Here is a 13,297-nt window from a genome sequence, read left to right on the forward strand (position 1 = left end):
CTATCAAAATGGTAGCTAAGAACGATTACTTTGTCTGAATATTCTTCAGTTGCACAGGGATCCATCAGTATAGTGGCTCCAGATATCCTCTGAAAGATGAATGGGTATTCATATAACAAAGCATGGCTCACAAACAAAGAAGCTTTTTGTGATGTTGTGATGTTCGGTTGATAAATGTGGCTTGCTTTTTACGCAGAACCACTTTTGAATTCAGATCAGATATTATAAGAACAAATGTTGTGATAAAATATTAAAGAAATTGGGCATACATACGATTTACGTTTCTCTTTATCAATATAAGGAAAACTGCCCCACCAGCGTGTAACCATGTTTATAAACTAACAGGAACCATTTTCAAACTACAACAAACATTCTTAGTAAGTTTCGTGAACATTTGACACAAAATGTGACATCTTAAGTATTCACAGGGTTTCACTATAGCCGTGTGCGGAAACTGCCCTGGCGGCTATGAATTTAATTGGACTGATACCATTTTCAAACTCAGCCGAGATACCTTTACAAACAAGAGGGCCTGAAAGGCCCAAGGTATCCCCCGCAACATATGCTTTGTTTGAGGATGGGTGCAAATTGGACGGATAAACATAATGATAGATGGACGGACGGAAGACAATAACACAAAACTAAGACAAAGGAAGGTTATATTCATACCAAGTTTCGAAGAAATCCGCCAAAGCGCTTCCAAGATATGGCTCCGGACACAAAAATGCCTATAGTAAAAAGCATTTTTTCAAGATACAAAGGGCCATAAGTCTGTTTTTAACAGATGGTGTACAATGCCATTTGGCGTGCATCATCCTCTTATGCATATATATACTCATACCAAGTTTAAATGAAATCCGCCAAAGCACTTCCAAGATATGGCTCCGGACACAAAAGTGCCTATAGTAAAAAGCATTTTTTCAAGATACAAAGGGCCATAAGTCTGTTTTTAACAGATGGTGTACAATGCCATTTGGTGTGCATCATCCTCTTATGCATATATATATTCTCATACCAAGTTTCAATGAAATCCGCCAAAGAACTTCTAAGATATGGCTCCGGACACTAAAAAGCATTTTTTCAAGATACAAAGGGCCATAAGTCTGTTTTTAACAGATGGTGTACAATGCCATTTGGCGTGCATCATCCTCTTATGCATATATATACTCATACCAAGTTTAAATGAAATCCACCAAAGAACTTCCAAGATATGGCTCCGGACACAAAAGTGCCGGACGGACGGACAGCCGGACAACGCCAAAACAATATCCCTCCGCCTCTGGCGGGGAATAAAAAGGTTCTGTGTAAGTTTCATGAAGATTTAACAAACCACGAGACTTACATTGTATAGAGTGTTCACAGAGATTCACTATTACCATATATTAGAAATACTGCTCCGCTCCATGGCGGCCATGTTTTTTAAAGTACTGGAACCATTTTTTAACTCAGCTGAGATATAATTGAAACAAATGTTATGAGTAAGTTTAACAAAGATTTACCACAAAATGAGACTACTAGAGTGTATACAAGGTTTCACTATAACCATTAATGGAACACTGCGCCTTCCACCTGACCACCATGTTTTTCAAGTGATCAGAACCATTTTAAAAACTCAGCTTAAATACTGATATCATTAGAACAAAGGGTCAGGGTATGTTTCATGAAGATTAGAAAACAATGCTTGAGTGCCCAAAAGAATTCACTTTAACCATATAGGGAAAACTGCCCCATACCCGTGCAGACATGTTTTATTTACTGTCTGAAATATTTTCACAATCAGCTGAGATTTCTAAAGAAATATCTTAACAAATAATATATTATTGTTTTTGACACAAAATAAAAGAATACATTACTTAACACATCTTTCGGATAGAGAATTACTAATTCAAATATCTCTCAATTTATGTGTATAGATACCTAAACAATTTAAAACAAATCACATGTGGCTGAATTGCGATCTTGATTCTCTTGATGGACAAAGGTCATTTTGCTACGTGTGAAAAAACAACACTTTCAAATTTATGCAGATAAGAAACAAGAACTGTCAGAGGACAGAGCGCTCGACTATTCGAGTGCTTGACAGTATAACGTAAGCCATCATGGAGAAATTGTTCATATTCAGTAATTTATTAGACGATTTTTTCAATAATAAAAAAAGGGGAAAAAAAATTATTTTTTTTTTTTGGGGGGGGGGGGGGGCTAGGGGGTTAAGAGGGGTTAATGTGGGGTGTGGTCATTTATAAGACGATCTTTCAAAAATAAAAAAATGAAAAAATAAAAAATGCGGGGTAGGGGGGGTTGAGAGGGGGGTATAATGTGGGGTATGGTCATTTATTAGATGATCTTTAAAAAAAAAAGGGGGAAAAAAAAACATATTTTTTTTGTTGGGGGGGGATGAAGGGGGGCAGGGATTCTGGGTTGGGGCGTGGGGTATTGTTTGGGTGGAATCCATTGTTTATTCAGGTAAGTGTTGTTTTGTCAAAGTATTAATAAAATCTGATCATAAATAAAGAAGTTATGGCAATGTAAGCAAAATGTTCCATTATCTAAGTACAAAAAGGGCAATAATTCTGTCAAAATGCTTGATACAGTTGTCTGCTCTTGTTGATAGGTTAGGGTAATGATGGTTAACAAGTATGCAAAATATGAAAGCAATATGTCAAGGGACACAGGAAATATTTGAGGTAGTACGCAAACTTTAACATAGATTTATCAATAACATGCATATTCTAAGTATAAAAAGGGCAATAATTCTGTCAAAATGCTTGATACAGTTGTCTGCTCTTGTTTATAGGTTGGGGTTATGATGGTAAACATGTATGCAAAATATGAAAGCAATATGTCAAGGGACACAGGAAAAATTTGGGGTAGTACGCAAACTTTAACATAGATTTATCAATAACATGCATATTCTAAGTATAAAAGGGGCAATAATTCTGTCAAAATGCTTGATACAGTTGTCTGCTCTTGTTTATAGGTTGGGGTCGTGATGGTAAACAAGTATGCAAAATATGAAAGCAATATGTCAAGGTACACAGGAAATATTTGGGGTAGTACGCAAACTTTAACATAGATTTATCACCAATATACATATTCTAAGTATAAAAGGGGCAATAATTCTGTCAAAATGCTTGATACAGTTGTCTGCTCTTGTTTATAGGTTGGGGTCATGATGGTAAACAAGTATGCAAAATATGAAAGCAATATGTCAAGGTACACAGGAAATATTTGGGGTAGTACGCAAACTTTAACATAGATTTATCACCAATATGCATATTCTAAGTATAAAAGGGGCAATAATTCTGTCAAAATGCTTGATACAGTTGTCTGCTCTTGTTTATAGGTTGGGGTCATGATGGTAAACAAGTATGCAAAATATGAAAGCAATATGTCAAGGGACACAGGAAATATTTGGGGTAGTATGCAAACTTTAACATTTGCACGCTAACGCCAACGCTAACGCCAACGCTAACGCCAACGCCAACGCCGACGCCGGGGTGAGTAGGATAGCTCCACTATATATATTTCATATCTAAAAGTCGAGCTAAACATTACCTTTACAATAAATTTGTTTGACCCTAAAACATCATAACATGTAAATAACAAAACTCAACTGATAATCTAATTGTTTTCAAGTTTATCACTGATACTTATAGTTTGTCTCTCTTTTTATGAAAGTGATACCAATTACCTAATTATGCTGAAAATGATGTTAATTTTCCCTGTATCACTACCATTCCCAAAGTTGTGAGGTAAAATGCTGATTCACCCTTGTCATTGAATATCCAAGCAGGTAAAACACTGATTCACCCTTGTCATTGAATATCCAAGCAGGTAAAACACTGATTCACCCTTGTCATTGAATATCCAAGCAGGTAAAACACTGATTCACCCTTGTCATTGAATATCCAAGCAGGTAAAACACTGATTCACCCTTGTCATTGAATACCCAAGCAGGTAAAACACTGATTCACCCTTGTCATTGAATACCCAAGCAGGTAAAACACTGATTCACCCTTGTCATTGAATACCCAAGCAGGTAAAACACTGATTCACCCTTGTCATTGAATACCCAAGCATAAGAACTCAGAAATTGTAGTTTAATGATTGACAAAACATACATAAATCTAAATTTACTTCTTTATCAAACAACCAATAATTTTGAATTTAGACTTGTTTTACTAAATGTACAATTGATAGATTATCCATGAATTACCGGTAATGTTTGGATTCAAGCGTATGAAACTACTCAAGCAAACATTATAATTCAATTCACTTTAACTTATTTACAAATATTGATATGCCCTGCATATAGGAACATCAAATGTACCTAACATTTGTTTATACATATTATGAATATAACTTAACTTACCCATTGCTGTACAACTCATGTGTTGAATATTTAAGCAGCCATAATTTAATTTGCATGTGAACTGGTTCATTTCACAGAGCATCATACAAACAAAAGACATAGCTGTTTAAAATCATTTCATCCGTTTAATGCAAAGTCCACTGCTGTTGTTGTTGTTACTGCATTTGATCTTCGATTTTATGTCATTATATCTAAGTGTGTTCACACGTATTGCACTAAGATGATGTTAAGTGATCATACCTTGTCATCTTCGTCGTATATCTATTTTAATATGCATAAATGAGTACATTTTCGTAGGTTATTGTCAGACCATTCTCATTTCTGATCTGGTCGCAGCCATTTGTCGCGTTGCATTATGGTCAGGTTTGAACTATTGTCTGCAGTGAACTAAGCATGAAACAGGTTATTTTTAGATATGATGTAATCTCTGTTAAATACTTGTTTAAAGTGGTGTATCCATCTTTCTAAGCGCCCATAGATTGTTTTACATAAATTTTTGTTCAAAATCCAATATGGCGGTGTCTTTTGGCGTGATGTCATTTCAATGCATTTCGAGCGTTCATGACCACTTTTTGTGGTCAATCGACGTCATTGACCCATTTTTGGGGGCAATGACCATTTATTTTGGGTACATGACCAGTAATTTTGGGGCAGGCGACCAAGAATTCTTGGTCGGGCCATAAAAACTGGGCATTGACCAACCTTTTGGGTCGCTCGAGTATTTAAGGTTCCAGGAACTTTATTAAGTAATTCAGTCGGGCCATAACATCAAGGGCATAACATCTTTTATTAATTATTCAGAAATTTGTAAGAAAAACTTAATATAAACTGAGTTCATATTAATTGCTACTGTAACTAAATAATAGACTTTAACCCAACAAAGATATCTTATATTAATATATTAAAGATTGTTTATTTTATTTAAAACGTATACTCTTGTGGTGAATGAGTGTTGGACACTTGCGTGAGAGAATTGTTTAAAATATTTGACTTGTTTCTGAGAAATCATGGTATTGTGTGGTGTATTTGAACCGTTAAGAAATTTACACTGTTAATGTTTACGTTGTGTTAATGAAAATATAACTTCTATGAATTTCGACGTTAAAGAATAAAAGATTAATGAAGTTTTAAAATGACTTGTTTTCCTCGTTTTAGTAAATAAGCGTAAAAACCACATTATTATTATTGAACTATTATTGAACTATTCCTGACAAGAATACGGAACAGTTAGCTCGCAACAATATTGTGAAAATAGTAATATTGAAGCTCAAGAAACAATATCAGGACAGTAATTGCTGCTACCTCAGCTTGTTATATCATAAAATATAGGAAGTACACTAGAGCTATATCACAAACATGACTTAAATTAGCTCGCACCAATTGGTCAAAGGAATAGCAGCCATGCCCATGGTTAATTTTAAGGGTACATTACTCAAACATAAATGGATCACTTTGTGTGAAAATTGTGTCTGCGCATCTTCACTTCATAATGATGACATATTTCTAGTTTTATTTTATTTTATTGAGAAATGCGCAGAAGTATTTCACTCCACAAACTTTTATCATAACATGCATACACATGGCTTACCCTAATTACTCTATGTTTTCGGACACTAAAACATAATTATTTTTTTTCGTGTCCGAAAACTTAGATACGAAAAATATTCACAGAATACAGGTGTCCGAAAACTTAGAGTCGAAAATTGAAATGTCAGAAAATAGAGTCAATTGTATCAACGACTACTGGTAATAGCACGCACTTGTAAAATATCATGCCGTTCAGTATAAATTACAATTATATATATTTGCACTGCATTTTAAATAATTTTAAATGCTTAATTTATTTGACAGAAAGTTTCTACAAGGTTGTACTTTGACCAACCAGTTCAAAGATGAGCATGTGATGTACCGATACTCGCTAGTATGAACCTGTAATTAACGCAATAAAAAAGCAAACTATGAATTCTTTGTTTGTTCATTTCAGATAGTTGTTGTCTAACACCTTCCATTGTTCGAAAAACTTGCAATAGGGTGCATCACACTTTGAAGCGTTTAGTATTTGTCATGGTTATTTTACTGAGAAGGGGTAGTACCATTGCGGTAGATAATTGAACTGTTAATTGGCACTACCCCTGGTAATTGTCATAACGCTTATGCTATCGGGCGAAACCATTGTCTAATACCGATTTACAAGGTTATTTACCCAATAACGCAAATGTAATGGTCCGTTAGCCTCAGGCATGCACCTGTCATGTTTTATGATGTTAATCTGGTTGTAAATCCCCATAATCAAAGTGTCATTAGATATCGCAAACAGGACCGAAATTTGATAAAATAGCGCTGTAAAATATACTGTCCGAAAACTTAGAGACATAAATTATGGATGAAAACTCGTATGTCCGAAAATTAAGAGTCACGAAAAATAATTATTTTTGCAAAAAAAGGGGTGTCCAAAAACTTAGAGTGTCCGAAAACATAGAGTAATTACGGTAGTTTAAGGGCACAGAACTCAGAATCACCGGATGTGAAAACTAAGTCTTGCACTTCATGGTACTGAGAAATTTTTAATTCAAAAGCTTGAGAAATGTAGAAGTAGTTCTCTCAAAAAACTCACATTATATGCTGACCGACACTTACATTATATGCTGACCGACCGAAAAACCAACCAGTTCAATGACCCCTATATATCTTCATTTGCAGGATTATAATAACTTACTGCAGAGGATCCAATGACCAAGTCGTACATCTCTATGCCAGCATCCGCCAGGGCTACTGAGGCACATGTGACTGAGGCTGCTAACACTGGAATATCACAAATGAAAGAAATGAGTCTCTCTCCTGCAGGGAGCCGGACTATGTGCATGTGCGTACAGGGAGCCTGGCTATGTGCATGTGCGTACAGGGAGCCGAGCTATGTGCATGTGCATACAGGGAGCCGAGCTATGTGCATGTGCGTACAGGGAGCCGGGCTATGTGCATGTGCATACAGGGAGCCGAGCTATGTGCATGAGCGTACAGGGAGCCGAGCTATGTGCATGTGCATAAAGGGAGCCGAGCTGTGTGCATGTGCATACAGGGAGCCGGGCTATGTGCATGTGCATACAGGGAGCCGAGCTATGTGCATGTGCATACAGGGAGCCGGGCTATGTGCATGTGCATACAGGGAGCCGGGCTATGTGCATGTGCATACAGGGAGCCGAGCTATGTGCATGTGCGTACAGGGAGCCGGGCTATGTGCATGAGCGTACAGGGAGCCGAGCTATGTGCATGTGCATACAGGGAGCCGAGCTATGTGCATGTGCATACAGGGAGCCGGGCTATGTGCATGTGCATACAGGGAGCCGGGCTATGTGCATGTGCATACAGGGAGCTGAGCTATGTGCATGTGCATACAGGGAGCCGGGCTATGTGCATGTGCATACAGGGAGCTGGGCTATGTGCATGTGGGTACAGGGAGCCGAGCTATGTGCATGTGCATACAGGGAGCCGAGCTATGTGCATGTGCATACAGGGAGCCGGGCTATGTGCATGTGCATACAGGGAGCCGGGCTATGTGCATGTGCATACAGGGAGCCGGGCTATGTGCATGTGCATACAGGGAGCCGAGCTATGTGCATGTGCATACAGGGAGCCGAGCTATGTGCATACAGGGAGCCGGGCTATGTGCATGTGCATACAGGGAGCCGGGCTATGTGCATGTGCATACAGGGAGCCGAGCTATGTCCATGTGCATACAGGGAGCCGGGCTATGTGCATATGCATACAGGGAGCCGGGCTATGTGCATGTGCATACAGGGAGCCGTGCTATGTGCATGTGCGTACAGGGAGCCGGGCTATGTGCATGAGCGTACAGGGAGCCGAGCTATGTGCATGTGCATACAGGGAGCCGAGCTATGTGCATGTGCATACAGGGAGCCGGGCTACGTGCATGTGCATACAGGGAGCCGGGCTATGTGCATGTGCATACAGGGAGCCGAGCTATGTGCATGTGCATACAGGGAGCCGGGCTATGTGCATGTGCATACAGGGAGCCGAGCTATGTGCATGTGCATACAGGGAGCCAAGCTATGTGCATGTGCGTACAGGGAGCCGGGCTATGTGCATGTGCATACAGGGAGCCGAGCTATGTGCATGTGCATACAGGGAGCCGAGCTATGTGCATGTGCATACAGGGAGCCGGGCTATGTGCATGTGCATACAGGGAGCAGAGCTATGTGCATGTGCGTACAGGGAGCCGGGCTATGTGCATGTGCATACAGTGAGCCGGGCTATGTGCATGTGCATACAGGGAGCCGGGCTATGTGCATGTGCATACAGGGAGCCGGGCTATGTGCATGTGCGTACAGGGAGCCGGGCTATGTGCATGTGCGTACAGGGAGCCGGGCTATGTGCATGAGCGTACAGGGAGCCGGGCTATGTGCATGAGCGTACAGGGAGCCGGGCTCTGTGCATGTGCATACAGGGAGCCGGGCTATGTGCATGTGCGTACAGGGAGCCGGGCTATGTGCATGAGCGTACGGGGAGCCGGGCTATGTGCATGAGCGTACAGGGAGCCGGGCTATGTGAATGAGCGTACAGGGAGCCGGGCTATGTGCATGTGCATACAGGGAGCCGGGCTATGTGCATGTGCGTACAGGGAGCCGGGCTATGTGCATGAGCGTACAGGGAGCCGGGCTATGTGCATGAGCGTACAGGGAGCCGGGCTATGTGCATGTGCATACAGGGAGCCGGGCTATGTGCATGAGCGTACAGGGAGCCGGGCTATGTGCATGAGCGTACAGGGAGCCGGGCTATGTGCATGAGCGTACAGGGAGCCGGGCTATGTGCATGAGCATACAGGGAGCCGGGCTATGTGCATGAGCGTACAGGGAGCCGGGCTATGTGCATGAGCGTACAGGGAGCCGGGCTATGTGCATGTGCATACAGGGAGCCGGGCTATGTGCATGTGCGTACAGGGAGCCGGGCTATGTGCATGAGCGTACAGGGAACCGGGCTATGTGCATGAGCGTACAGGGAGCCGGGCTATGTGCATGTGCATACAGGGAGCCGGGCTATGTGCATGTGTGTACAGGGAGCCGGGCTATGTGCATGAGCGTACAGGGAGCCGGGCTATGTGCATGAGCGTACAGGGAGCCGGGCTATGTGCATGAGCGTACAGGGAGCCGGGCTATGTGCAAGTGCATACAGGGAGCCGGGCTATGTGCATGAGCGTACAGGGAGCCGGGCTATGTGCATGTGCATACAGGGAGCCGGGCTATGTGCATGAGCGTACAGGGAGCCGGGCTATGTGCATGTGCGTACAGGGAGCCGGGCTATGTGCATGAGCGTACAGGGAGCCGGGCTATGTGCATGTACGTACAGGGAGCCGGGCTATGTGCATGAGCGTACAGGGAGCCAGGCTATGTGCATGAGCGTACAGGGAGCCGGGCTATGTGCATGAGCGTACAGGGAGCCGGGCTATGTGCATGTACGTACAGGGAGCCGGGCTATGTGCATGAGCGTACAGGGAGCCGGGCTATGTGCATGTGCGTACAGGGAGCCGGGCTATGTGCATGAGCGTACAGGGAGCCGGGCTATGTGCATGAGCGTACAGGGAGCCGGGCTATGTGCAAGTGCATACAGGGAGCCGGGCTATGTGCATGAGCGTACAGGGAGCCGGGCTATGTGCATGTACGTACAGGGAGCCGGGCTATGTGCATGAGCGTACAGGGAGCCGGGCTATGTGCATGAGCGTACAGGGAGCCGGGCTATGTGCATGTACGTACAGGGAGCCGGGCTATGTGCATGTGCGTACAGGGAGCCGGGCTATGTGCATGTACGTACAGGGAGCCGGGCTATGTGCATGAGCGTACAGGGAGCCGGGCTATGTGCATGTGCGTACAGGGAGCCGGGCTATGTGCATGAGCGTACAGGGAGCCGGGCTATGTGCATGTGCGTAAAGGATCTTGCCAGATTAGCCTGTGCAGTCTAATCAGGGACGGGACAACAACTTCAACTTATTTTTGTTTAAATGATATCTCTACTTAGCAAAGATCAAGTTAAGGTGGATATTGTACGGAGTATGTGCAATGGATCTATTAAGTTGTTCTTGAAAATAAATTATTTGAACATAGCCTATAGCATAACAGGTGTGCAAAAATTCAACATTTATATTTTTAACAAACAAATTAGTAGAGAAACCAGTTTGACTTTAAAATCAATTTAACCAAATGTATGAGAATATACAGATCAGTTTGCAATCAGTCCTACTTTTCAGATGTATAATGACAAGAAAACACTGTTTTATGTTCAAACCAAACTAAGGATCATTACTATGAAGGCAGTCAGAGTGCAGTTTAATAAACTGTGCACTTACCACTACCATCATTCTGTAGGACTGTCACCATGATGTTCACTTACCACTACCATCATTCTGTAGGACTGTCACCATGATGTTCACTTGAGCCTTAGGAAACTTATGCTGAAATATTGCATGTTGTGCATCATACAGCGTCAGTGTACATGTGTACACAAATGCAAATGGATGCTTCAATTAGTTGAGCCTCTCTCTGGGAAAACTGGGTGTAATGCATATTTTTCAAGTGTCATCCCAGATTAGCCTGTGCAGTCTGCAAAGTGTAATCAGGGATGACACTTTCTGCTTATATGCAATTTTTCGTTTAAAGGAAGTAAATTAAAATCCAGTTTAGGCAGAAAGTGTCGTCCCTGATTAACCTTTGCAGACTGCTAGCGTAATCGGGGATGTCACTTCATGCAAATGCATTAAACCCATTTTCCAAGAACAAAACTCATATAAACGTTATATCAGTTAGCATTGCTGCAAATTATAATTATGATAATCTTATTTGTCACCTCGCAGAAATTATTATAACACTTCTTTACTATTTAGGCCACTCCAAATTGATTTGTTGGTCGTCGTATTTGCCAAATCTATTTTTGTCCCCTATCGTCGAAACCGGTGGGGACCTATGGTTTGCGCTCTGTCTGTCTGTCAGACTGTCCGTAACACTTTTCTGGATCCTGCAATAACTTTAAAAGTTTATATTTTTTTTTATGAAACTTGAAACATGGATAGATGGCAATATGGAGATTATGCATGTCATTTCATTTTGTTCATACATCAAGAATTATGGTTGCTATGGCAACAAATATTTAAAAAAACAATTAAAAAAATTACTGACAATGGTGGAGTTTCACCAGTAGGGGACAATATTGCTTGGCAATTTCTTGTTTCAAAATGGTAAAAAAATTAATTAATTAACGCTCGCACTCATTTTTGTGTCCTTCTGTAACCATAGCGCATGTTTTTTTAAATTTGTGAAAAAAAAATAAAATAACACATGATCTAGCAGAAACGATTTTGACGCTGAATACGAATGCCAAGTATAGTGTTTCGTAACCTTTTTAATCGATAACTGCAGACGCTAAACAATTTAATCGAGACGACCAGAAAAAATGGCTTCCTGCGCAAGCAGTACATGTTTCGCTGTCGTGACTGTTTTAACAAATTGCGGTAAAAAGTTGATGCAGCCAACCCTTAAAAATATAAACACATCTTCTACGTTTTGTGACTTATTTGAATGTGTATGTTTACGTTAAGATTTTTAAAATACTTTTTCTTCATTAAATGGGCATATGGACGGTATTTCCCTATATGTAGGCAAATTTTTCCTATAACACAATTTTAAGTGAACAAAAAATAAACATAAAATCATTAAATATAAAAGTTTCACAGGGACAATATTTTATAATTTTTCAAATACATGGTTGACGGAACATGTATAACAGCTATGTCTGTGTATTTCTGAAACATCAACTAAGTTCTTTGTAGTGTATGAATTTATTTCAGAAAAATACAATACCGTACTAGTCATCGATATGCCTCTTTTAAAATAAGAAAGCGACAATTGATTATATGCATGGCCTTTGTCCGACTGTCTGTCATTATCATTTTGATGATTGTCCTTCTTCAAGTGCTATTGCAACATGGTATACCTTTTCACAGCTTTCACTGTTGAAAACTTCAAACAAATATAAGCAGCAGTAGGTAGACATGTGTACCTTACTTCAATGATATGGTTACATGTATATTTCGTGGTCAAAGGTCATATGCAACTTACTCCTATAAATATGAGGTTGATATATATTCGTTGTATAAGAATTGATTTGAATGCAAAATATAGCTGTTTAAACCTGTATCTCTTGATAATGCAATATTTTTCTATCGAAATATGATTTTTTTTTCATTCTTCGCTCTTTGCTCGCTCGAGAATTTTCCTGCTTTCAATTTTTTAAATTTTTTTTCGCTCACCTCTTCAACTTTTTTTTCAAAAAATCCATAGACCAACAAATCAATTTGGAGTGGCCTTAACAGAGATAAAAAGCACACAAAATGCTAAAAAAATATTTCACTTCCTTCTGCACAGCTACAATGTGTATAAAGGCATATCTGTAGTCTAGAGCTAATGTCTAACCATGTAATCATTCTCTTTGAATTAAAAAAAAATAATTGTTTTATTCGAATGGTAAAATATATACAACTTGGGCAATGTATAATGTAGACCATGGGACACAAGAAATCAGCAGATATTTCTACTAGTTTTTTTTCCATCATTTTGGGAAATGGGCCAAGGCTTTTTAATTGGGTTGTGAAGAGTCGCGTCATTTTGGCTTAAATTAGAAAATTGGTGTGTTTTTGTGTTTGATTACAAACAATCTAAATTGAAAACAATTGGTTTTAAATAGTATACACACTAAAGTTCAACATATGGAGCTCGATAGAGGGATGAACTAAATATTGCTATTTATTTTTAAAATATATCTTAACCAAAAATTTAAACCTTTAATTGGGAATTTAAGGATGTGATTTGAGAAAAAATATAATATTTTGACAAAGAAAATGGACCGAACTTGGGCCCAAAATTT

The 13,297-nt window shown here is 40.2% G+C and overlaps 1 protein-coding gene across 1 annotated transcript in view; it reads right to left on the reverse strand.

Annotated features, from left to right (window-relative positions):
* The window catches only part of LOC127845129 (exosome complex component MTR3-like), a 34,010-nt gene that overhangs the window by 13,771 nt on the left and 6,942 nt on the right, over positions 1-13,297 (reverse strand). The window contains exons 5-7 of the mRNA XM_052375847.1: positions 10,772-10,832; positions 7,089-7,174; positions 30-89 (exon numbers count right to left, since the gene is read on the reverse strand). Coding sequence (XP_052231807.1) covers positions 30-89; positions 7,089-7,174; positions 10,772-10,832 — 207 coding nt within the window. The remainder of the gene's footprint in view (positions 1-29; positions 90-7,088; positions 7,175-10,771; positions 10,833-13,297) is intronic.

Source organism: Dreissena polymorpha, chromosome 9 (genome assembly GCF_020536995.1).
Source record: "Dreissena polymorpha isolate Duluth1 chromosome 9, UMN_Dpol_1.0, whole genome shotgun sequence".
In the NCBI taxonomy this organism is placed as follows: domain Eukaryota; kingdom Metazoa; phylum Mollusca; class Bivalvia; order Myida; family Dreissenidae; genus Dreissena; species Dreissena polymorpha.